Source organism: Arabidopsis lyrata (genome assembly GCF_000004255.2).
Source record: "Arabidopsis lyrata subsp. lyrata unplaced genomic scaffold ARALYscaffold_4, whole genome shotgun sequence".
Classification (NCBI taxonomy): domain Eukaryota; kingdom Viridiplantae; phylum Streptophyta; class Magnoliopsida; order Brassicales; family Brassicaceae; genus Arabidopsis; species Arabidopsis lyrata.
The window spans coordinates 3,658,873-3,684,425 of NW_003302552.1; the positions used below are offsets into that span (position 1 = coordinate 3,658,873).

General features: G+C 34.8%; 5 protein-coding genes across 5 annotated transcripts; 2 read left to right on the top strand and 3 right to left on the bottom strand.

Moving 5' to 3' along the window:
• Window positions 1-507: 507 nt before the first annotated feature.
• Window positions 508-7,700, bottom strand: LOC9314890 (formin-like protein 18). Its single transcript, XM_021028563.1, has 17 exons — window positions 7,072-7,700; window positions 5,919-6,619; window positions 5,599-5,820; window positions 3,908-5,250; window positions 3,685-3,811; window positions 3,477-3,548; window positions 3,217-3,315; window positions 3,039-3,080; window positions 2,624-2,704; window positions 2,479-2,529; window positions 2,304-2,385; window positions 2,084-2,178; window positions 1,837-1,908; window positions 1,624-1,740; window positions 1,465-1,533; window positions 1,279-1,345; window positions 508-1,128 (listed from the first exon to the last, which is right to left on the bottom strand). Exons 1-17 carry the CDS (start codon window positions 7,142-7,144, stop codon window positions 986-988), a joined length of 3,456 nt encoding a protein of 1,151 aa, XP_020884222.1. The 5' UTR covers window positions 7,145-7,700; the 3' UTR covers window positions 508-985.
• Window positions 7,701-9,027: 1,327 nt separating this feature from the next.
• Window positions 9,028-9,927, top strand: LOC9316716 (early nodulin-like protein 1). The gene is made up of 2 exons (XM_021028854.1): window positions 9,028-9,317; window positions 9,409-9,927. The coding sequence occupies exons 1-2, from the start codon at window positions 9,140-9,142 to the stop codon at window positions 9,762-9,764; spliced, it is 534 nt and encodes a 177-aa protein (XP_020884513.1). The 5' UTR covers window positions 9,028-9,139; the 3' UTR covers window positions 9,765-9,927.
• A 116-nt stretch (window positions 9,928-10,043) lies between these two features.
• On the bottom strand, window positions 10,044-12,905 carry LOC9314891 (probable protein phosphatase 2C 21). Its single transcript, XM_002880603.2, has 10 exons — window positions 12,716-12,905; window positions 12,160-12,282; window positions 12,024-12,087; window positions 11,627-11,735; window positions 11,381-11,534; window positions 11,037-11,286; window positions 10,867-10,943; window positions 10,735-10,787; window positions 10,593-10,647; window positions 10,044-10,510 (listed from the first exon to the last, which is right to left on the bottom strand). The coding sequence occupies exons 2-10, from the start codon at window positions 12,274-12,276 to the stop codon at window positions 10,322-10,324; spliced, it is 1,068 nt and encodes a 355-aa protein (XP_002880649.1). The 5' UTR covers window positions 12,277-12,282; window positions 12,716-12,905; the 3' UTR covers window positions 10,044-10,321.
• Window positions 12,906-15,796: 2,891 nt separating this feature from the next.
• On the top strand, window positions 15,797-17,846 carry LOC9316717 (phospholipid hydroperoxide glutathione peroxidase 1, chloroplastic). Its single transcript, XM_002878778.2, has 6 exons — window positions 15,797-16,128; window positions 16,410-16,486; window positions 16,598-16,659; window positions 17,179-17,297; window positions 17,367-17,534; window positions 17,624-17,846. The coding sequence occupies exons 1-6, from the start codon at window positions 15,874-15,876 to the stop codon at window positions 17,651-17,653; spliced, it is 711 nt and encodes a 236-aa protein (XP_002878824.1). The 5' UTR covers window positions 15,797-15,873; the 3' UTR covers window positions 17,654-17,846.
• A 2,015-nt stretch (window positions 17,847-19,861) lies between these two features.
• LOC9314892 (CBL-interacting serine/threonine-protein kinase 16) lies at window positions 19,862-23,713 on the bottom strand. Its single transcript, XM_002880604.2, has 2 exons — window positions 22,710-23,713; window positions 19,862-20,625 (listed from the first exon to the last, which is right to left on the bottom strand). Exons 1-2 carry the CDS (start codon window positions 23,405-23,407, stop codon window positions 19,917-19,919), a joined length of 1,407 nt encoding a protein of 468 aa, XP_002880650.1. The 5' UTR covers window positions 23,408-23,713; the 3' UTR covers window positions 19,862-19,916.
• Window positions 23,714-25,553: the final 1,840 nt, after the last annotated feature.

Sequence of the window (25,553 nt, forward strand, 5' to 3'; positions counted from 1 at the left end):
GACAACAAGAAGCTTCGAGGGTTGATGCAAAGATGGTTCAGCTCAAGGAATACACAGTAGAAGCTACGAAGAGTTTATACTCTGTTTTGGGACAAGTTTGATGCTCTGTTTTTTTGGTTTTAACGTGTGGGCTCTGTTTCTCAATGTTGGGCTTAGTCTTTCATTTATATTGTAAATAACATTCTGCTTATTAATTAATTTGACATTTCATCCAAAAAAAAAAAAAAAAAAGATTTTGATTCATTTTAATATTGGTTTTTGGTATTATATTTGAGTTTTCTAATTCCAGTTTAGTATATATATTTTACCATTTAAAAGAAATTTTGATTCCATTTAAATTAGGTTAGTGTTTGTTCTCATTTACTATTTTAATTAAAGTTTAGAATGTTATTTGGAAAGAAAAAAAAAAAACTTTTTTGATGCTATTTTTGTCAATTGCTCATAATTGTTTATGTGTACGTTTACGTATTTTATTTTGTTTCGAAATAGAGGAAGTGTTTTGTTTTGTTTTGTTTTATCAATCTTTGTCAATATATCATTGGATGTAAACTCGTAAATGTTGATAAGAAGACACACACAAACTCACTCAATATTTACACATCTCTCTTTAACCCTCCCAAAACTTTATACACAAGAAGTTACATTTCTGTTTCTGTATTAAACCAGGAAGGGACTCAAACTCTTGCATTAGTGACTATCTAATACTATCTCCATTAAAACACAGCTAAATCTTTGACTGCATTACCTAATCGCCGGATTCCAGCTTTTTTTCTTCTTCTTGTTACCTACCAGAGGAACACAGTTTCCTCCTTAATCTTCTAATCTAAAAGACTAAATCTGGGGAAATTGTTTTAACTTCGGGTAAAATCCCTGAACTAGGAGCTGAGCTGCAACATCTACTTTCCGGCGCTGGGACTGCCAAAGGCTACTCAAGGAGGTCGAGCGAGAGTAGAGAACAACATTCTTTTTTGTGTGCAGTTATGTTTCAATTCTCATTGTACACACCTTTCTTAAGTTTTTCGTTCTCTGCTTCCTTCTGTGCTCTCTTCTTCTCAAACTCGACTTGCTTGCAGTTTTCCTCGTGTGACCGCACAAATATTCTAACAAAGTTTTGCAGAGTGGATACAACTGCAGATTCAAATCAAACGGAAGGATTTGGTATATCTTAGGTCAGGGACAGAAAGGACAGAACTCCGAAAACCAAATGGAGATAATGTATAGAAAACAAGATGTAAGAAGAGAAGAAACCATATTAGTGAGTTTGCATTATATTGTTACCTTGCTCAAAGGGGACACGCGCTGGATCTTCTCCAAAGTATAACGCCAAAGCGTCGGCACTTCCACCCTAATAATACCATGAGAAAACACAGTTCAATAGTAGAAACGCCAAAGAATCCTTACCACAGTAAAGTGCTTCAGAAAAGTAATAAAGACAGGGAGAAGGCAGAGCCAAAGAATTCTTACCACAGTTGAATAGAGAGAAGCCAAGGACCTTACTTCTCCTTCAGCAAAGCTAAGAAACTCTTTCAAGTTCTGCATAAACACAAGTAGAAGTGTAAGCAGATGATGAAACACGAGCAATCAATAACGAAACAAGCTTCTTAAATATCTAATTTAGCTTACCATACGAAAGTGTTTTGATATTTGACCATCAGTTTCAGAAGCAGTAAACTCTTGTACAACTTTCTCCAACCCTTTGCTAATTGCTTGCATCTCCTCTGCCAGGTATTTTAGTTGAATCTATCATCAAGGAATGTTTTCAGAGAGATTATCACCAAAGGCACAAAGTGAATTGAGGTATTTATCTTAAACGCTGAGTTAAAGAAAAAAAGGGACCTTTGTTGCAGCCTCCAAGCTCACCAGGTCTTTTGGAAAATCAAGTAGCTCTGGAAGTTTCTCGGCAAGGACCTGAAAGTACAAGCATGAAAATGTTACTGTGAGAAGAAACCGTTAGCATAACATACAAAAATAAAGACTAACCACTAACGTATGTAAAGAATATAGTATACTAGTTAAGAGCAAAGAGATTTTAACATTAAACCAAAAAAAAAAAAGAGTTGGAGATGATTGAAAAATCCCCTACCTTACAGAGATAGTGCATCAGAGTCATCTTACTGTTACGGGATCTAGTGTCAGTAAGTTTCAGAAGACTATCCAGGCGAAACCCGATAGCTGAGCCTGTCAAAAGAGTAGAAATATATAAAAAACAATGCAGAAGCGAATTCAAATACTTGAATACAACCAATGTCTCTCTTTAAGATAAATACTATTTGGCAGTCTAACGAAAATAGATATCTGCTCACCCCTTGCAGTCCCGTGGTTCAACGCATTTCCCAAGGAAAGTATAGTTTGCATGATTCTTTTTAGTTTAGCCGAGCCTCTAACCTAGAAAGTGTAACATGCAGTAGAGTCAGAATTGAAAATCACCAACATGAATATATGTGGTTTACAGACTATTTGCACGAAAAATCGACTTGCCTCATTGGCTGCACGATGTATGGTATTCAAACCTCTTCTAAGATCAGTAACCTGAAGGATAACAACCATTTACTGATATAAGATCCAGGTTATTAGTAACTAGAAAGCATTACAAAAAAATACAAACTCCAGTCGATTCTCCTACCTGGGAGTGAAACTGAATCTTGAATGAGAAAACCCTTAGCTTGGTCTCCACTCGAGGAACTTTCAGCAGTTCTAAAAAGAACTATCACCAGAAAAATAAAAAAAGGTGTCAGTACATAATCGGGAGATGAAAGTGAAATTATAATAAGGTATCACTCCCAGCTTAAACAGGAAATGCTATTTGGTTTCCACCTAAAACAAAATCTGGAAATCAGTAAGTTAAGAATAGTTCTGACTATTTATGTGCACATCTCTAAGATTGTTCATTTGTATTTTGTTTTGGTTGGTTTATTGATATTTTATCCGCTTAGAGGGAATGATGGTTGGTCAGCCAAGAAATACGAGAATGGTCCTAGAAACTTGAAAAGGAACACTCAGAAGATTGTTCAAATATGAAAGTGGACCATTGGACTAACCTGCTCACACCGTCCCAAAGTTTCTTTATTTCCAGTGAAGCCCTACGGAAAGCAAGAAAACCAAGACATGAGATGTAGCACCAGTTTACTCAGAAAAATAAGCTATCGCCAGATGATAATTACTTCTAAATTTTCGTGAAGCAAAAAAATTTTAGATAAGAACCAGAAATAAAAATACCTTGAGCAATTCTGCTTCTTCTTTTGTTGGACAAAACTTTATTAGATTGTCAACTTGATCAACATCTATCACTGACTCATCCAAAGCAAGAACAGAACTCTGTAACCAAAGATAATTCAGGTAAGAAAATTTTAAACAACTCTTGCATAACAAGATGAGAGCAGATTAAATTTTGCATTGACCGAGCAGTGGAACTTAAGATAGAGACCAAGTCAAGAACTAGCCAAGCGATATCTAGCAAGAAAAATCTGTGTGCTTACCATCAAATCAGGCAAAGGTATTTTAACTTTAGAGAGCATGATCTCACAGTTGTATGCTCGTCTGAGCTCAATCTGCAAAACTAATAGACAAAGTTAGAGGACGAAAATAGGTAACTGTCGATGAATCTTAATTTCATGCTGTGAAACCTCGAAAATTAAAAGATTTACGAAATTTGGGAACAGTAGAATGCTCATTGCAATCAATTACCAGCTGCACTTTCTCAACTTTAGGTTGGGCACGTCGACCTGATTTCCCACCTTTACTTTCATTGTCAGAGCTAAGATTCACTGCTGAGAAGAGTTTCTCAAGCTCAGAGATGTCAAAATCTGGAGCACTGGAATTCAAAAGACACAATAAGAAGATGCTGGAATCAGCATAATAAATAAAATCACAAACTGTATAAAGTTGATACTGAAGATATTAATCATACGTTGCAGCTTCATCAGATTTCTGCGCTTCAGCCCATAAACTTCCTTGCACTGCCCTGGTAAGCTTTAACCAATGATATGGTTTCAAGTTGGCCTTTCTCGTTTGACCTTGACCTCTAAGATTCTGTAAAATCCCACGCCCCTTTAAACCCAATGGTGGTCCAGGGACTGGAGGAATATTTCCATTACTATCGCCATTATGAGAGCGAGACAGAGGTGCAGGGGCTGGTGGAGGAGGAACAGGAGGAGATTTGACCACCAAAGAACTCGTGGGGACTCCCGTTCGAGAATTAGAATGCAAAGGTGGTGGTGGTGGAGGTGGAGGATTAGTTGTAGCTAACAATTTCTTTGGAGGTAAAGGTGGTGGCAGAGGAGAAGATGAATGTGCAGAACGCTGAGGTTGTAGATTAGGTGGAGGCGGAGGTGGAGGTGGAGGTGGAGGAGGCCCTTGTGTTGCTATGGAACTGCTGGTGGAACTTGGTGAAGGAGTGGAGCGCAGAGAGGATATGGGAGGTGGGGGTTGGGGTGGGAGTGGAGGTGGAGTAGACAAAATCCTAAGTGGCTTCAGTAGTGGCAATGGTGGTGACGTCACTGCTGCTTCTGCTGAAGGAGGGCCATTTGAACAAACAGGTGTGGGCGACTGTGGAACTTGTGGAGAAGCTTTTTTGAGTAGCGGATGCAATGTTGGTAGAAACGAAATCGAAGGTGAGGCTGGTGATGATGAAGTAGACTCTTCACCTTTACACGTACCATGATCGTGTAATATTGAAGTGATCCCAAGGCTAGAAGGGGAGCTGTGAAACCTGGATACTGAAGCGGGCGATCCTTGTGTGGGAGTACGGTTTGGGAGTGGTGATGTTACTGGACTTTGGACTACTCGAGGTGAAATTATCTTCGGGTGAACATTTCTTTGGACTGAAACCCGAAGTCCATGCGATTCATCAACCTTTTTAAGGATTGAATTCGGATCGGCATAAGATTTATGAGAGGACACTGTATCTTTCTCTTTCCATTCAGGAGAGGATGCATCAGGACTTGCAACAATATTTTCCGATATCATCAACTTGGTTTTCTCCTTAACTTTCTCAAGTGCCGATTCCAATAGGCTACGTGAGTCAGGGCTTCGAGGAGACCCTGAATCCAAGCTTTCTTGAAGGATATTTGCTGCTGTTATTTGGTTGAAAACAGTCACAGCAACATCAGAATTTGGATCCAACCATTCAGCTTCACTAAAAATTTCCTGAACCTTAGCAAATGCTTCCATAGGTAAAACATCTTTTTCCTCCATATGCGGGTGATCAACAGCGACAAGATTTTTACCAGCACCCATCTCCGAAAATATAACCTGAACAAACACAGAATGTTACTCCTTTCTTGACTTGGAAAGACAATTAGCTATGTATAACATAAAATGCTTTTAACAGATATGCCAGGCTCAAAACTGAACTCGCTAATATTAATCTTAACCGGCTCGTAAAGTAAGGTGAAACCTTTAATTGGGGAACCAAATGTATAAAATGCACGAAATTCTTGACTAAGAGAGATGTATTAGACAAACTACTTCTATAAAAATGACTAGTTTAATTCTAAGTTCACCGGAACTGACCATTTAAAGATTGGACTACAGGCAACTCTTTTAACTGAGAAACCAAAATTGGTATAATTATTAAAGAAAGAGAAGATAAATAGTCACCTCTGCACTAAAATCTTTGGGAAACCGATTTGTTGTGTTCCACAGTACATCAATCTCATCACGGTTAAGTGTTAGAATGTTTGATCTAAGAAATGCAGTATTGAACACAACCCGAAACATCATCTCTTCCCTCTCAAGATCACTACCTAGGGTAATGCACTCTAGCACGACATCACCGAGAATATGGCAATGGATATCAATCTTTACCAGCTCACAGTCTGCCTGCAACAGTAGACGAAAAGTTAGGACTATCGTAACTCTCTGATACTGGGAAGAGTCTGAATGAATGAACACATCAATGATAAAAATCTTGGTATCACCTGCTTATATTGCTGAACAGCTTTGCTTCTTTTAGGCATCGAGAAAAGAACTTTTGAAGTCCGATCGGAAGCCATAAAAGGATCTTGACCATATATTCTGAATATGGGTCTGCAACCACCCTCACCATCAAAATCAGGAATCAGTCTAAGATTGACATAGTCTAATGTAAGAGCCCGATCTAGCGGTGGCCACTGTGACCCAACATTCCTTCTCGAAATATACTGAAGAAACCTCAACTGTGAAGGCAGCGGATTTAGTGGAGACATTAGCTGTAATAACTCACGAGGAGCCTGCTTATATATCATCTCCAGTGTTTTCTGTTCTCCACTAAACTGTTTGCGGTATAACAAGAGCGAAGCAAGCATAAAAGCTAGAGTCGGCCAGCCACCAAGCTCACAGTGCGACAATAAGATATTCTGTTGACTTAACAATAACCAACTTTCAGCTGATTTAAGAAAGTGATGAACCGTTTCCATTGTAAGCAAAGGGCAACCTTCATAATGGCGAGGATAGTCCATGATAGTCATGTCATACTCAGTAAGTACACTCTCCATCCGGCTTCTACTATCTCCATCCCGGAAATTAAACACCATGAATGATGCACCGGGAAACTGTTCTCGTAGCTGACTCATTATGCGGCCCACATAAACTCTGTAATCTTCATCTTCCAACATATCCGTGGTTAAGCAGCAATCAAAGACTGTAATATAAACATCAAAGCTCAGCAACCTTATAAGAGCAATCTTATCATTTGTAAGCAGCTTATAGAGCAATCTTTTGTATCTTTGTCACTAAAATGGTCTATTTCTCAGAGCTAAGCATGGATAAGACAAGTGAGAATTTGAGAAGTCATGCAACACAACACAGTGAACATACAAAACCTGAAAAAAAATCTATCCATGAGCTAAATCTCACCCATAAAGAATCTTAAGCTATCAAATGTTAGATTCAGTTCAATCAACAAGCCTAACAAGAACTAGAAACTAAAACAGGACACTACACTTTGAACTTAGGCTAGCAAAACTCTAAAAATCTGATCTTTAAGACCATAAAAACTCAAACTTTCTAAAAATCAATACTCCAAATCCCAAAGAAGAGCAAGAATGAGAAAGCAAACCCTAAACCCAACACCTAAAAGAAGGAAGAACATACCATAAACTCTCTCAGAGATCTCAAGCAAACCTTCAGGAGGTTTTCTGTGAAAGAACTTTCTAAACAACGCCATTGAGAGGTTTCTTTAAATGCTTAACCCAATAAAGCAAAGGTCACACAATCCCTAGAAATAATCACTTATCACCAAATGCGACCCACATTGGAGAAAAAACCCCAAATAACGAGAAAACAAAAATGAGAAAAATGTCAGGAAGAAAGAAGGAAGCGTGAGATAATCTTGTTGCTGGGTCTTTAAGGAACAATGCGATGTGGGTTTTGTTTCTTTTGTAGTTTGGTGGTTTGTCTTGACACACACACTTTCAATTTCTTCCGTTTTGGAATTGGAGACTTAGCTTTCAATCAAAAACAGATGTTTGATAGCTCTGCACATGCGAGAAAGAAGAAATGATGCAGAGAGAGAAGAGAGAGTTAGGTTTTCATGTGAAAAAGAGGAACTAGGGTTTTTTTTTTAAAGCTTTTCTCTGATTCTATGACCAAGAAGGTGATGATATAGCTAAGGAGAAATTGAGACAGAGATTGAGGATGTCGGATTTCAGATAGAAGGGAGAAAAAAAAGAAAGGAGGACCCAAAGATCTGTTACTTTGTTTAGGACTATGATACATGTCTTCCAATATTCTTTTTTGAGTTATTTAAGATTTGCTTTATTTTCTTTCCTAAACTCGGAATTTTTGCAATTAATTGTTTTTGGCCATCACTTCATTTAAAAAATTGAATAATCTTTGAATGAGTACACACTTAGAGATCATAGTTTGTTTCTAAGTCATTAAGAAAAAAACACTATTTTTATAGTTCTATACTTATATATTGTCTACATGTTTAAAGTTTCACTTTTATTTCACAAAAATACAGTTTTGTATTTTTATTGTAATTTTTAAGACTATATCTTTTTTTGTCATTGTTATTTCAGTTTATTAATTTGAAAAAAAAATCTTTAGTGTATTTATAAAAGATATAGTAGAAATTTACATAATTTTTATATAAAAGATAAAAAATTATGTGAAACATGTTAAAATAACATTTTTTATGAAATAAAAATAATATTTGTTACCGATATGTATTTAGCTATTAATTCAACCACAATATATAAATGAAGGTTTATTAGAGATACTTTGAAACAAATCGACGATATAGTTGGTATTTCGAAAATGCTCAATCGTGAGAATAATGCCCTTGAGAACCAAGTCTTTGAATACACAGACCAAATTCACCTAAACAAAACTCTAGTTTATGGGTTTGGCGCTAAACATATCACTATGCATTTAAATAGTTTCAATCGGTGTCAAACCTTGCACAAACGGATTATGCATTTGAGCAAATGAGTTTATGCATTCTAGGATCGATCATGCTAAAGTTGAACTAAATCCCTTATGTCTTATGTCTTGTTCTAATAAATATTAAAATGGAGAAAATTTATTTGGTCAAATTGGTTTTAGCACTTAGTAAAAAACTATCTCTTAAAAAAAACCATTGTACACAAATATATTAAAAAAAAAATTTAAAAGGAAAAGTTTGAAAATTTATATTGGCTTTGGGCCAAGAAATCTATTGGGCCGGAATTGAACACAACAATATATTCGAAATTGTAAAGGTAGGGCCAATACCCAAGCATCCCCCATCACCAAATAGAATTCACATAGTCTAAAAATCAAAGACTACTGACTGGATTTAACTTTTTACTACGTTTATTTTTCTTGAAATTTACGAACTAAAGCACTTATTTTGTCAAAATCAAAAGCGAGACAACGAGAAACACTCATAGCTTTGGCTGACACACACCACACATGTCAGTATCCATAATTACATTGTTTCAAAATTTCTCTAACGGTTACATCACTCACAACGGCTACAGTAACAACATTTTACATTTCTTTACCTTTCCAAAATTCTTTTCTTTCACAACAAAACAAAAAGTAAATAATCTAACGGCTAGTTTTCGAATTTTCACCACTATAAAACCGTCTCAAGAAACTCCTCAATCTCCAAAACAACATTCCTAACACAAAATCCCAAAAAACTAAATCTTTTTCTTAGTAACATTTTCAATCTATGGCTTCTCCTTCGCTTATCGTTTCTATCTTTTCCTTCATCTTCTTATTCTCTCTCGCCGCTGCAAATGAAGTAACCGTCGGTGGAAAATCCGGTGACTGGAAGATCCCTCCTTCCTCTTCTTACTCATTCACCGAATGGGCTCAAAAAGCTCGCTTCAAAGTCGGCGACTTTATTGGTACCCACCATTAAATACTCTGTTTCTGACATAGACTCTGTTTTCTTCCGAGATACTCTGTTTCTGACACAATCACTTGTCTTGTTTTCAGTTTTCCGGTACGAATCTGGTAAAGACTCGGTTTTGGAAGTAACTAAAGAAGCTTACAACAGCTGCAACACCACGAACCCTTTGGCTAACTACACCGATGGAGAGACCAAAGTGAAATTAGACCGTTCGGGTCCATTCTACTTCATTAGTGGAGCTAATGGTCACTGTGAGAAAGGTCAGAAGCTGAGCCTTGTTGTGATCAGTCCTCGTCACAGTGTCAGCTCTCCGGCTCCTTCTCCGGTTGAGTTTGAAGATGGTCCAGCTTTGGCTCCAGCTCCAACCAGTGGCTCAGTTAGGCATGGTGATGGTCTATATGTTGTGTTAGGTCTTGTTCTTGGTCTATTGGCTTGGTTCTGATTTGGAACCATGTGATGAGTTTGCTTTTTAGAATGAGCTTTTTTGTTTTAAAAAGCTTTTTTTTTTAAATGATTACATGTTGTGTTGTTTAGCTAAGAGATCTTTGTCTTTGGCTCCTTGCTACTATTTTATTATAAATTCAATTTATTATTATTTCTCAAGATTGTCACAGATTGACTAAAAAATAAAAAGAAACAAAAAATCTAAAAGATATGAAATATTACAAATTTTTCCAGTAATACAAGAAATATGAAAGCTCCAAGAAAAATATTAAGCTAGTGGAAGAAGCAATTTTGGTGAAGACAACAAAAACAAATCTCATGATGTTTGTACAAAGGTATGAAGAAGCTTGTCCTTGTGAATTTGAAACTATAGTTAAAAAACATCATTCACAAGAAAGCTCTATACTAAGTCGTTTTCGATTAAACCAAACTCTGTGACATTTCAGACTTCTTGAAGCTTCTTGAATCTAAGTCATTCAAAAGGATTTACAACGTTGAAATTAAAGAAGTCAATGATAAAAGAGACTTTCACAAATCTTGGCTCTTTAAGGATATCTAGCTTGAAGAGCTCGGCTCATCTTCGCTTGGTTCTGGTTTGGATTCTTCTGGTTCAGTCTCGGATGGGTTAAGCTTCTTGAACTGAACCAAGATGATGGTCATATTATCACAACCTTCTCCACTCGTAGTGTCTGGAGCCAAACATTTATCAACAACTTTTTCGCATACCGAGGAAAGTTTTGTTTCCTGAAAGTTTTTACCAATGTTACAGACCAAGACAGGAACAAAAACTGTAATAGTAGAGAGATAAGGAAAAGGGTTAACATACAGATTTTAACTGTTCATGGATAAAATCCACTAGTTCCTGGCTTGACATACAATCCCTGAGGAAGATAAGATGAATTCAAATTATCATCAAGAAACCAACTTATATGTAGAAAATGACACAATTATTGACATTCTTTTTTTACCATATTCCATCACATGCAACAACAAGAAAATCATCATCATCACATAGGTCAATCTGATGAGAGGAAACAATAACAAGTCAGCTCAAATAAACAAACTCGAGCGGAAGATACTAAAAAAGGTAAGATTCTTACAGTGTTTATATCTGGATCAGCAGTAACCATTTGCTTTTCAGATGGTAAGAACTTATTCTGCTTGAATTCCATATCACCTGTAAAGAACCAGGAACGATGCTTCGATCAAAATTACAAGTCAAATAAGAATCTTTAAGGAATGAAAGTGGAAGCATAAAGATAAAGCTTACCAATGGCTCTTGTCAGATTCAAGCTTCCATTGATTCTACCAGCGTGAATAAAGCCACCAGCTTTCAATATCCTTTCTTTTTCAACTTCAAGATCAGGCTTGTGATCTTTAGAAAGATTGTAAGCCTGACTGTTTCTTGATATCACACAACGTGAGTCACCGGCATTTGCAACAAAGAGCTTCTTATCTTTAATAAGAGCTACGCATGCTGTGCACCCCGAAGTAGGTCCCGTGAAATCAGAATGAGGACCCTGTATAAGAACGAAGGTACGGGTCAGAGGTCCCAACTCAATCGTGTACAGAATATGGAAAAAGCCAAGTAAAGCAGGTATATGAACAATTTACATCCTCAAGAGGCCAATTATCGGGCTGGTTATTAGTGTCACCGCTTCTTGGTGACCATATAAATCCTTCAATCATGCCGCTAAATTTATTCATCTTGTCACCGAGTACAGCTAACTCTCGCCATCCTCTTTGTCCTTGCATCATGTCATCCATTCTACAATATTCACAATGTAACGCTTTTTAGTGGAACCCTCTTTTGTTGTAAAAGTAAATTACTACACAAACATGTCAAAGAGAAAACGAAACCTAAAAAATGCTCTTCGAAGAGCTGTTTCTATGTCTCCAGCTTTATATGCTTCATTACTGATAACCTGCTGGTGTAGATACTTGGCACAGAACTTTGCAACGACTTTACCTATGCCATTTAGTAGATATTACTTTGAGTTGCATATCCAAAAGGAAAGTAAAGAACGAAACATCGAAAAATACACCAAAAGTTTATATACATATGTAATCAACAGTTCTAAATCTTTGCAATGGTCAAGAACCACAAGAAGAACTTCTTTTCCCTTATCATTCATTCGATTTAGCATTATCGGCTTTCAAATTCTATCTGATTCGTGTAACACCAACTAAAAAAGAATCTAAATTAAATTCGCCTGAACTAGATAATGATTTAGGAGTAGAGCCAGTAGTTTCTTACCTCCATGCCCATCGTACACCCCGAAGAACGACGTCTTATCATCCAGATCAAGAATTGCAGCATGCTACAAATTCAAGCAAGATTAAGCTTGTCAGGTATGATCAACAAGAAGCAAATAAAATTATGTTTGACTCACCGCATCTTCCATGGTAGCGCGCCAACCTTGCATAGACGATAAACCATATCTGAGCTTATCATTCTCACCATCTTCTGATAGCTTATCAGTTTTCGGAGAACTTAGGTATGTACCCATCGCTTTCTGCCAAAAAAACAACATCAATTTTTTTGCTCCACAAATTCAGAATCTTACACAATTCATTTCTATCTCATAGACTTGTACCCGATTCACAGTTGACCAAATCAACTTAGAACTACTCAGCAATCAAAAAATCAAGAAAGAAACTAAAACTTGAAACCAATCAGAATCTTACACAATCTAATCTCTTCCTCATATACGTGTACATGAATCACACAATGGACCAAATCAACTCAAAACTACTCAACTTGAACCAATCAGAATCTTACACAAACCATTCTCATAAACTTATAGACTTAATCAACTCAGAACTACTCAACACATCAATCTAAAAAAAGGGTTTGAATCGATTTGACATAGATGCGAATATTTGACTATTTGGATCGAAAAAAGATTCAGATATTAAAGTTATGACAGAACAAGCTAGCAAACTTACATATCTGGGTAGAGAAATGAAGAAAAAAGGAAGAGACTTTTGAGATCTTTAAGATCAAATTCTGGAGATAAGGAGAAGAAACTCGATCGGGACGACAAAAGAAATAGAACCAACCACTTGAAAATTTACTTGAGATCGGATGTCATGTACAATCAAATCCATAAGGAAAAAAGATTAAAAATAAGTGTGTTCTTTTTTTTTTTATTGTTTTGTCCTAGATAACAATTAAAGGTCTTCACTTTTTTCAGACCTTTTTCTTGTTACTTGTTAATAACTACTTAATTACAACTTGAGATGTGTAATCTTTACAGCTGTTTAAAGCTTTCTTTGCTTAATCATCACAGCTTCAAGAATGTGTGTATTTTTTTTTTTTGTCTCAAGAGTATTGATTTATCATTCCACATATTAAAGGACAACGTATAGCCCCATAAGAGTTTACAGATGCCAAAAAGGCCCAAAAGTCCATTAAACAACCGCTTAGAATAAAAGAGATTTTGACATTGGACTCAATCCAAACCCTCGTGTCATCTAGTGGACATAGCCACAACACGTGTAGGATGAGTAAACAGAAGTTTTCCGATATCAACTTTCGCCGTGAGCATCGTTCCGGTGAGAAATTGTCGTCAAGATACATCAAACGAAATTTCTGGTTATCACCGAATCCAAACGAAACTCCATGATAATCTAACAGCTTAAGGAAATCAGAATATGCATCGGAAGATTCTTCGATTCTTTAATCTAAAACGTCATCTCCAAATAGATTTCTGCAAACTCATATTTTCAATGGAAACAAGCAGGAGAATAATAATTTTAAGTAACAGAGCACCTAAAATTTTCCACCAAACCAGATCCATGGATATTATTGAAAGAAAAACAACAACAAAACTAAAGAGATCGGAAGACGAAACCCGATCTACGGCGGGGTGAAAACGCAAAGCCGGCCAACGTCGCTAGATGAGTCGATCGCTGCCAGACATAAGCCAACCATCTCCATAAACGATTGAGAAGATGCTGGACATGGGTAGTCACCGGAAAAATCCGGCCGACTAAAGCAAGAAAAGTTTCAGCTTTCTCTCTCTAAATGATGCGAGAGAGAGAAGAGAGAGAAAAGCGAGTGAGCATGTCTTGCTTTAGTTTTGCAAGAATGTGTGTATTATCATTGTAAACAGCAAAATTAACAGAAGAATTTAACTAATTGTAGATTTGCTCCATGTAAACTATTAGTATTTTGTCATCTTATCTTTCATATAAACCGGTTTTGTCGTTGGCTAAAAGTATATTAAATTTTATAACAGCAAAATAAAAGAGTATTAGAGTAGGATCAATTGCAAAAAAAAATTAACACATGCCAGTTTTTACCTGGCATTTAAAATTTTTTAAGATTTCTATTTTTAAATCCAACATACATATTTTCATGATGCAAATAATTTTTTTAAAAAGCTAAACGACATAAAATCGTAAATTGAAAAACGAAATACAATCATTTTTGCACTTAGGTATGTGAAGTAATAGAAATAAAAGGATTCCAGAAGAAATTTGTTTTCCCAAGTTAAAGCCGAAAGTCAATCCAAGAAACAACTGTTGTGAAACAAGCAAATCTGAAAGAAGTTGTATATACAGAGTCCATTTTCCTCTCGGTACATGCCCATCTCTCTTTCCCCCTCGATCTCTAAATGTTAGCTTGATGCTTCCTCGCATTTGGAAAATACTCTAAGTGGGTATGGATGGGTCCTAGTTGGACAAGACATAATCTTTCATCTTAGCCTTAAGACTACTCGAAGAAGTTTATCACCGCTTCACGCGGACCTTGACTCTTGTTATGGGCAATGTAATGCATGATCTGAATTGGCGATACCTCTGGCGCTTTTGCCTCTGATTATTCTGACTTGATATCTCTTCTTGATAATCCAGATGATTGGCCAACATTTGCAGCGGAATTGGCCTCTTTTCGATCTTTAGTTTATTTTTTCCTTATTTTAATATTGGATTTCTTCCTCGTAGTTTTAATACTCGAGCATATTGTTTAGCTAAGAAAGCTCGGGATCGAAATAGCCTGTTCTTCCATGTAAGCAAGTCGATTCCTAAATGGCTCTTTTTAGCGGAGAATCTCTTTCTGATAACTTAATATATATGGTATTTGAGGAAGAAAAAAAAAGTTTTGAGAGGCTTGAAACACAAAAATAATTACGTGATCTTTCAGATAAATACGACTGAAATCTTGTATAACAACATTATTAACATTTTAAAAATCTTAAATAGTTTTAAAAAATGGAAAACAACATATTACTCATGAAATAATCTTATTTTTAAAGTAATTCATTCATTAAGTAATTGAGCTTTTGGGTTATTCATTTTGACATCCCTAACCTATTTGTTTTTGTGGACTAACATTTCTAATATGTATTACAAAATAATAATAATGGATAGGCATTGCCATCGGTTAGATTAGAACTATTCGTTTGAGTGCGACACCAAGGTCAGATAACTAGGATAAGGATTGAACCAAGGAACTAAACAAAAAATTGAAAATGAAACGTAGTCCATAACAAAATCCATTTAATTTTTGGGACATGAACATATATATCATAACAATTAAAAATGTGCCTCAAATTATTCCAAAATGCTCTCAAGAATGAACGTGGATTTTGCACCACTCAACTTATTTACTTCATTTGTCCCATTTTATATAAGCAAAAATATTTAAAGATTATTTAAATTGAGAAATTATATAAGAAAAAAAAAATTCATTAAAAGAATATCATTGAAATTACTTTAGAATAGAAATAATTATAAATTAGATATAATTTTGTGGTGATTTCATTGAAAATATTGCAGAATTTAAATAATCATATGAAAATATCTAATAATCATTAAAAAAATCCAATTATGTCTCCAATTGGATTCTGCAAAATATCCAACTATGTCTTCCAAAACGAAATTTGAAAAATAAGTTGTGAAGAAAATTATTAAAAATACATTCTATGGCTCAAAAAAATTAGTATTCAAAATTGAGGATTAGGTTTTTTAATTTTATATTTATTTAATGTGTTTTTTGGCATGATATAAAATGCGTCGTGTGGCTGGAGACTATCATCTCTCCGGTCTCACTATTGAACCGAACGCTGGTCGAAAACATAAACTCGTCTCCGGTAACCAAAATGGTTTCCATGACTACTTCTTCTTCTTCATACGCACCATTCTCTACAGTCTTCAACAGTTCCAGACCTAATTCATCTGCAACCTTTCTCGTCCCTTCCTTCAAATTCTCCACCGGAATATCGAATTTCGCGAATCTGAGTAATGGGTTTTCTCTAAAATCTCCAATTAATCCTGGGTTTCTCTTCAAGTCCCGTCCTTTCACTGTTCAAGCTAGAGCTGCTGCAGAAAAGACCGTTCACGACTTCACCGTTAAGGTTTGGTTCTTTTTCTTTTACCCAATTCAGACCAAAAAACTAGGGTTCTCTAAAATCTGTCTGCTCTTTACTAAATTGGGAATCTTCAAATTTGCAATGAAGTTCATAGTGATTTCAATTGGTGACGTATATAAAAATCTGAACTTTGAGACATAAGTGTATAGTAAAAGCTCAAGCTCAAGTATTTTAGGTTCATATTTTTATTGAATTTCGTAGTGTATATATATACTTAGGTTAGTGATTTCAATTAGAGACATAATTGGATTCTTTTTTGGAGGCAGGACATTGATGGGAAAGATGTTGCTTTGAACAAATTCAAGGGGAAAGTTATGTTGATTGTCAATGTTGCTTCAAGATGGTAAAGCTTCTCCTTCTTCATCCTCTGTGATGCGATTTTTAGAAGTCGTTTTTGATGATAGTTCATGTAGAGGTTTTTGAGCTTAAAGATTGTGTTTTCATGAATATACAGTGGTTTGACATCATCAAATTACTCAGAGCTTTCACATCTGTACGAGAAATACAAAAGCCAAGGTGAGCTCTAACTAGCTTCTACACATTGTGATCTATTCGTTGCAATCGATTTGCAACCAGTGGGGTCTTTTGTTTAATCTTGTTCTTGGAGTTTATTTGTGTATTCGCATTATCCCATTTTGATGGTTCGTTCATTTTTCAGTGCCGTTTTGGGCATTTTGGTGTTTGGTTACTTACTGAAAATTCCTCTTGTTTTGTGTTCAGTTAATTGTTCTGTAGATCTTTATATCATTCTTGGTGTCAATATGATTTGGTCCTATTGTTGCTCCTACTACGGCGATGTTACTAGGTTGTGGTTTAACTTAATTTATGGAAATTAATTGTTCTGCAATTTTGAACTGGAAGCGAATTCAGCATCTTTGTTGGATTGATGATAATCGCACTCATCCGTTCTCCATAGCTAAAAGAATTTTCTTGAAATTACGGATCTTTTCATTAATCATTTAGGGGGCAATAAGCCAATGTACGTGTATTTTTCATGCATTTGCAGTTAATAACACTAACTTGTTTGGATTACAGGATTTGAGATTCTAGCTTTTCCCTGCAATCAGTTTGGTTTCCAAGAGCCCGGGTCAAACTCGGAGATCAAACAATTCGCTTGCACTCGGTTTAAAGCAGAGTTCCCTATATTTGATAAGGTATAAATAATCCAAAACATTCACCCTTGTTTTCAGGTTGCAGATTAGAATAAAGTTTAAATCCGACAGGTTGACGTAAATGGACCAAGCACAGCGCCCATCTACGAATTCTTGAAATCAAACGCAGGAGGATTCTTGGGTGGTCTCATTAAATGGAACTTTGAGAAGTTTTTGATTGATAAAAAGGGAAAGGTCGTTGAGAGGTACCCTCCCACCACATCCCCTTTCCAAATCGAGGTACAGTTAAGGGACTACTTCCAATTCGGTTCATAGCGGTTTGATTCCCGGCTTGTAACCAAATCGTATTTGTTTCGGCTGTTTTGCAGAAAGACATCCAGAAGTTGCTTGCCGCTTAAAAACTTTTGCTCATGAGAGCATATAGAGACTGATGGTAAAAATAACCGGAAATTGTGACATATAGTTTCCGGTGATTGCTTGTATAATATTTCGTAATTGTGACATACCAAACTATATTCATTAGGCAATCATATTTCGTAAGAATTGTGTTCTTGGTACTCAAGTATAGTGGCCATTTACAGTATTAGTTAATGCCATTGCCATAGATGACATAGCAAAAGCTCGAATTGACTGGCATGTCAAAAAACCACTATGGTTGTCATAAACTAAAACCAGTTACTAAAAGAGACAGACCTCATCTACGTTGTACATAGCAAGTGCGACACATGGGCCTTTGAAATCACAAACATCTAGCTTCACATGTATGTTTTCATTTTCTAAGACTAATTAGATAATGAGATATATTCACTTGGAATCTGAACTATATGATTGAAGAATCCTCATTGTCTAATGAATATAGTGTGGTCTTACCAAAAACCATCTGGCCCTTTAAATTAGAGTCACAGCGATAGGATGAATAGAAGAGGCTAGGAGAGATGAAAGGAAGGTGAAAGAGAGATAAAGCCCATTGGCATCGTCTCTGCAACAAACATGGCCCTATTTATGATTGTCAATATGATAAAAGGGACAATCATCAAGAGTGATGTATGCTATTTATCATGTGCTCTCTTGGAGTTAAGTCTTAAATAGAAAAAGGGGAAAATTTTGATGCGTGCATTATGCCCTGTAGTGTTTTAGATTATGATAGTGTTTCATATGAAATGCTAATAGGAACTTTCTTGAATTCCTGCAACACTCTTTGCTCCCTCTACTCACATGAGGTTAGTTTTCTGGATACTAATATGATGTTCTATTTGCTCAGATTGCATTGATGGTGTGCATGATGAATCTCATGAAGAGTGAAAGAATGGATGCAGTTCGAACTTCGAAGCAAAGCGATGAAGTGACAGTAGTCGGTCATGTTTCGTCTTAGGTTATAAGATTTGTCTTAGATTCATGCTTCAAGCAATTTGTTCGAATGAACTTGAAAACCTAAGAAGAAAACGACGACGCCGTTAACTAAATTAATATCTTTGTTCATGATTTTTTTTTTTTTTTTAATTTATTTTGTTTGTTTGTTTAATTTTTAAATTCTATTTAAGTATTATACATGACATACTGATTAGTTAAATTCTATTTAAGTATTATACATGACATACTGATGATATATGGAATGCTTTAAGGCATAAAGAAGAGGACAAGTCTTGGGCGTCTTCTGTTTGGTTCAAGGGAGCACGCCAAGAAATGCTTTTAATATGTGGATTTCTAACTTGGATAGGCTGCCCACAAAATTGAGAATGATTTCTTGGGGTTTGTTGGTTTCTCCGGTTTGCGGTCTTTGCCAAGTCGGTTCTGAAACTAGAGATCACCTTCTGCTGACATGTGAGTACAGTGTTATCATCTGGACTCTCGTTCACCAAAGACTCAGAACGCCATCACGGGTTTTCCACAACTGGACATACTTATAATGTTCATGATGGATTCTCCAGCATGCAAAGAAGTGTGAAAATACTTATAATGTTCATGATGGATTCTATCTTGGTTGCTTCTGTCAACGTTGTCTATGAAAGGATCATAACACGTTCGGTTTTAGTACCTCAAAATTTTGGATTGGTTCAGTTCGATTCGGATGTTTGGTTTTACTTATTTTTTCGAGGGCTAGAAGTCGGACAAAGCAACGAGAGGAGAAAAATAAATGTTTTCTTTTATTTTTCGTTTTTCATTTTTTTTACCTTTTAAATAAGAAAAATAAACGACGTTGTTTGGCTTTTGTCGGATCGCGGATTTAAATTCGGGTCAAGTAAAATGTGAAATAATAATTGTAATTTAACAGTTTAATCGGATTTAGCATCGTTATTACCTGGATTAGTTGGAGGCATATGAATTTAAATAAACAGAAAAATTTGTATATCTTTTTAAAAAAATAGATTTTATAATGATTTATAAAGAAGCTAATAGTTCGTGTGGGAAAAAAGAAATAGCAATATGCATAAGAGGAATATATAGCGGCAACCAAAAACTTATGTACATGCTTAGTTATATACTAATCCCTTAATCTTACATACATTATCATATTGTTGAACAAAGAAAAAAAAACATAATGATTATTATATTGTTAATTATAAAAGATGTTTATATATATATATATATATATATGCAATTTCACTATAAGATAGTCTCGCTCTTGCACATCCAATTAAAAAAAAATTTAAATATTACAGCTCATGAAATATTAGTTATTTTGTTATCATTAGTGTTAACATTATCATTAGTGGTAACGTCGTCTTCATCATCATCACCTTGCCATGACCATACAATGTCTTTAAGAGCTGGCCTGACGTCATCCTCACAGAAGAGGTAATACTCCAATGTATCGCCGGAGGATTTGCAGAACTCGACAACAGAGACTTCAGGAGCGACTTCGAAAACTTCCGCCGTCACTGAGAGCCTCCCTTTGCGGCCTTCTGTTCTTCTTTGTAGCTTCATCTTGCAGTCTTTTACATGTTTCACTCTCATGTTCATCTCACGCGCCGCCGTCTCTAGCCTCTCCTTAACAGATTTCGCGGGCAACTTCGATGTGAACATCCGCTTTGGCTTCCGTTTTATCTCGAATAGGTTAGAGAGGTCAAAACCAGAAGACATTGATGTGATGAATTGAAATGCGTTGAAGGATCTTGGAGACACTCCGTCGTCTTCCTCCTTGTTTAGGTCTTTCTTCTTTTTCTTTGCTGGTGGCTCTGGTGGAGATGGGATCGTTTCGTCTATCGAAAAGGCTACCGGTGGTGTAAAGTTCTTTCGGAACCATGGAATCATTTTGATCTCCGACATTGAAATTCGTTGTTCAGGATCTGGCACAAGCAATCTTGAGAGTAGTTCCTTGGACTCTAAGGAAAACCACGGTGGGAACTCGCATTCCGCCTTGAAGATCTTCCTGTATATAGATTGCACCAAAGTTTCAATCAAACAAGAAACAATACTGAGATTTTGTTCAATTCACATTCCGGTTCAACAATAATACTATGTTTTGGGTTGATAATACTCTCTCCGTCCCATAAAGATAGATTTTTAGAAATTTCACATTCTTTAAAAAATAATGTATAATGACAATTTTAACTTTCTAACTTTAATTTTTAACATATTTTAAAGAGTATATTATTTATTGTTATTTAATAAGGGTAAAATAGGTCAACTGTTTTAAATTTTATATTGGAAACACAAAACTTCTATCTTTGTGGGATAAATATTTTTGGGGCTTTTGCAAAAATGCCACTTTTTCAATGCCACTTTTCAAAAATACCCCTTTTTAAAAACCTTATAAAAAATACTCTTAAAAATATAAGATTTACCCAAATATGTATGTAATATTATTAAAACATACACAAACTACATTTCTATGTATCTAAAATCTTATAAATACTTTATAAATACCTTATAAATGCATTTTAAATACCTTTAAAAACCTTTAAAATATCTTGTAAAACCTTTGAAAAACCTTAAAAATCCTTTAAAATAACTTGTAAAACTTTTAAAAACACCTTATAAAACCTTATAAATACTTGGATCGAGTCTTCAAGTAGTAGTTACAATCCATAAGTTCCTTATAAACCTAATAAAACTTTATAAAAATTTCAGATTTAAAAAGGGGCATTTTTGAAAATGGACATCTAAAAGGGGCATTTTTGAAAAGGGGCATTTTTGAAAATGGACATCTAAAAGGGGCATTTTTAAAAAGGGGCACACCAAAAGAAGTATTTTTAACAATTTCCCAAATTTTTTTCTAAAATATTTATCTTTATGGGACGGAGGAAATATATAATATATAGATTTAACCCGCGGTACACCGCGGGGCTATACTTTAAACAAAAGTTTGAAAATTATCTATAGATATAACCTATTGTTTTGTTTGGTTAAATATACTTACATATGTATATATTATATATATTACCCCGCGGTACTTCGGGTCGATTTTTTATAACAATAATTTTTAAATTTTAAGTTGTATTTTTTTGTTAATATTATTTATTTTATTTAGTGTTTAAGATTATATAACTGTATTTGATTGTTAATCCTAGGATTTCACCTGCAGTATACCGTCCCGTATTAATATCGACCCAAACCCGTCCCACCATATAACCCGTCCCATGAAATTAAACATCATTTTGTTATATTTCTTTTTAATAATATTTTTATTTAAAAACATATACAATTCGAGTCAATTTATAAGTTTGCTTTAAAAAACATATAGTTGTAATGTTTTTGTTATAATAAAGTAATAATATATAGATGTTGCTTACTATAGTTATAATCAAAACCAACTAAAAATCTAAGTTTAGTGTTGATTATGAATCATAGTTACGACCAAAAAAAAATTAATCAAATACAATTAGTGTAAATTAACTAATTAAGAAAACAAACAGAAATATAACAAAACTTGCTTTAAAATCGTTAACAAAAAAAGGAAACATCATATTTAAGCAAGATCTTTGGAGCCAAAATTTTTTTTTCATATCTTTTATTTAATTTTCCAAATCTTAAGAATTAAATCCAGTGGCATTCCATTGTAAATAGTAGTGAAAGCCAGGATTTATTTCATAATTGTATTCAAAAATGTATATATAGATGAGGAAAATTTTAGACCGTTATTATAATTGGCGGGAGTTTCCTGAAAATGTATCTACTAAAATACGGGACATGAAATTTGGATAACATGTCGGATTAATACTATAACTACAAGACCGTTTTTTTTTTTGTGTGCAAACTTTCAATTTTTAAATATTATATCTTATACCCACTTTTGTATCTACTAGAATACGTTAATTGTCCCATTCAAATAAGGTGTTATTTTAACATAAATATAACTAATTAATAACTATGTGATGTAAAATTGAGAAGCATCTAGAAATCCAACTCAAAAATGGACAGCTTTGGTTTTTAGCTCAAATATATATTTTATCAAATGAATAAAAAAATACGGTTTGGGTTGGTTATCCCAAAACCCGGTCAAGGCATACTTACGTGTACAAGGTCATGACATTTTCGTCGATAAACGGCAAGAAGCCAGCAAGGAGTGCATACAAAACAATCCCGCACGACCAAATATCAGCCATAGCTCCGTCGTATCCTTTATTCCGTAAAACCTCCGGCGCCACGTAAGCCGGTGTCCCGCACCGCGTATGTAAAAGATCATCGCTACTACCACGCCTGCCACCTAGCCCTTCTGGCATCATCAACGCCGAAAGTCCAAAATCCGTCACCTTAAGATCGCCTTCTCCGTCAAGCAACAGATTCTCCGGCTTAATATCGCGGTGGAAAACACCGCGGCTGTGGCAAAAATCCACCGCGGATATTAATTGTTGGAAATATTTTCGGGCTAGATCCTCCGGGAGCTGCCCATCTCTTTCGATCATCTCGAAGAGCTCGCCGCCGTTGACATACTCCATGACGAAGAAGATCTTTTTCTTTGTTGCCATCACTTCACGGAGCTCGACGACGTTTGGATGACGGAGGAGGCGCATGACGGCGATCTCTCGTTCGATTTGCTCCATCATGCCACGACGTTTGAATGCATGGTCTTTTTTGATGACCTTGATTGCCACGTCATCACCGGTGGAGATCTCTGTTCCGTGATAGACTTTCGCGAAGTTACCGGTACCGAGAAGTCTTCCGATGTTGTATTTGTCGAACAAGACAGTACTACGGTTTGATTCTTCCATTGTCTCTAGACTTTGTCTGACTAGTTACAAGTATATATGTGAGAGTAAATATGTAAAATTTGTAATTTGGTTATATATATAAGAACGTATGATTTGTGGAAATGATTTTATTTATAATGTTATCTACTTTGTTTGATATGCGACGACTAAGTGAACTGTGAAGAAATGTTCTCTGTCCTTATCTAAACAAAGTGATGTGCAAAATATCTGGCAGCATACATCATGATTAAATATGACCAAAGCCAAAAGGATAACCGTTACGAAATTAAATTCGAGAATTGAATTAAATCGGCTTTTGCTCTTTATTTTTTTATTTGAAATTTGTACCATTTTTCGATTTATGCGTGTCATCTTTGCGCAGGAGCCATACTAATCTTCTCTGTATTGTTCCAATTTTATCGAATGTCACCGAAGGGACTGGCTTTTGCTCTCTATGTTGACTGCTATATAGGAAAAAAAGGTTAAAGAACATGATAAAAATAGATATTATTAACAATCTAATTAAAGCATGATGAAGAAGAAATGCCAAAAGACCATTTCGAGTTTTTTTTTTTTTTTTTTTTTTTTGACAGCAGACAATTTCGAGTTAAAACAATGCAATGCAAAGGAACGATAACAAAGAAAAGTATAATAAGAGATATCATTTTAAATATAAATAAAATTAGTAACCTTTTAGCATTAGTATAGTTACATAAATTATTAAAACATAGCCCAAAAAGAAAAAAAAATTAACTGCCTCTTTTTATACATTATTGATTGAAATTGAAGTTAGGGGTAATCTATTTTTTTATGATAGACTATTTCTAACTATGTGAACAAAAAGAAAATATTTTCTTTTACTAGTTAAAATAATGTTCTCGCACATTTCTGACCATGTATTCATGTATAAAGTTCTAAAAGTTATGGACAGAAATGAATACATGGATAGAGTTTTTTTTTTTTTTTAACACAATCATGAATAGAGTTAAGTATCGGAAATTAATGTACAATGTAAATCCCTTATCCTTATACCTTATACAAAAATTGTGGACGACATGAAATTGACGTGGAATCACCGTTAATGCTACGCATGTTTTGAAGTGGATACGCATTAATTAAAAATAGTAACTTGTCCCAATAAAATTTCAATGAACTGTCTTTTTTAGGTAATGCAAGATGTGACCTTTTCTACATGGCCTTTACATATTTTTAAACAATTTCTTGACTTTTTTTTTTCATTTTCTTTCTTTTCTCAATATTTTGAAAGCTTTTGACTCTTTTCCTACTTGAGACGATTGTACCGGACGATTGAATCTGGCAACCAAATCTTCTTTTTTGCATTCTGAATCCATGCTCACCTTTACTCTCTATCACAATTCCTTTATCCAGCACATTCGGTAAGCTTTCTTCGTCCAGGCATCGTTTATCAAATCTGAAATATATTTTGCTAAAATTCATTGTTATTTTTTATAATAAACCGTAACATTCTGAACTTTTAAACCATAATCTCTTTTGGTATTTGGGACTAACCGATAATAATAGTATGTATAAAACAACTTTTAAAAATAAAATTGAACTAGTGACTTTGAGCACTCACTTTCAAAACAATGTTCACTTCTATTTTTTCCTTTATTTTAAAGGCAACTCTATTTTATACCTCTAAAATAGAATTATCTCTAAAATAGAGAAAAAATAGAGTAATTTTATTTTTTACTCTATAAATAGAGTAACCAATGCCCACTTCTATTTTTTCTTCTATTTAAAAAATATATATTAGAGCAAAATGAATTATAAAACAGAGTTGTATCTAAAATAGAAAAAAAAAACAGAAATGGACATTGGAGATGGTCTTAAGGCTCTAAACTATCACCTATTTGGTAAAAAAAAAAAACTCTACTTGTTAGAAAAGGGTTCCATATTATGTCTATAAATCAACACAATCATTTGTTATTCCTCATAGGAGAGAGAAAAAAAAAGGGTTATTCGTCGTTTCCAAATAACCAATTTAACGCGAACTCTAACTAAACTAATTAAGAGGAGTGAGAATATATCATAGATGAAATACTAAAATTGACAAAGAAAAAAGGAACAAAAATAATATTTTTCATTGCCAAAAACCATAAATAAAACAAGGGCCAATTTGCTGAATAACCAAAATTCATAATGA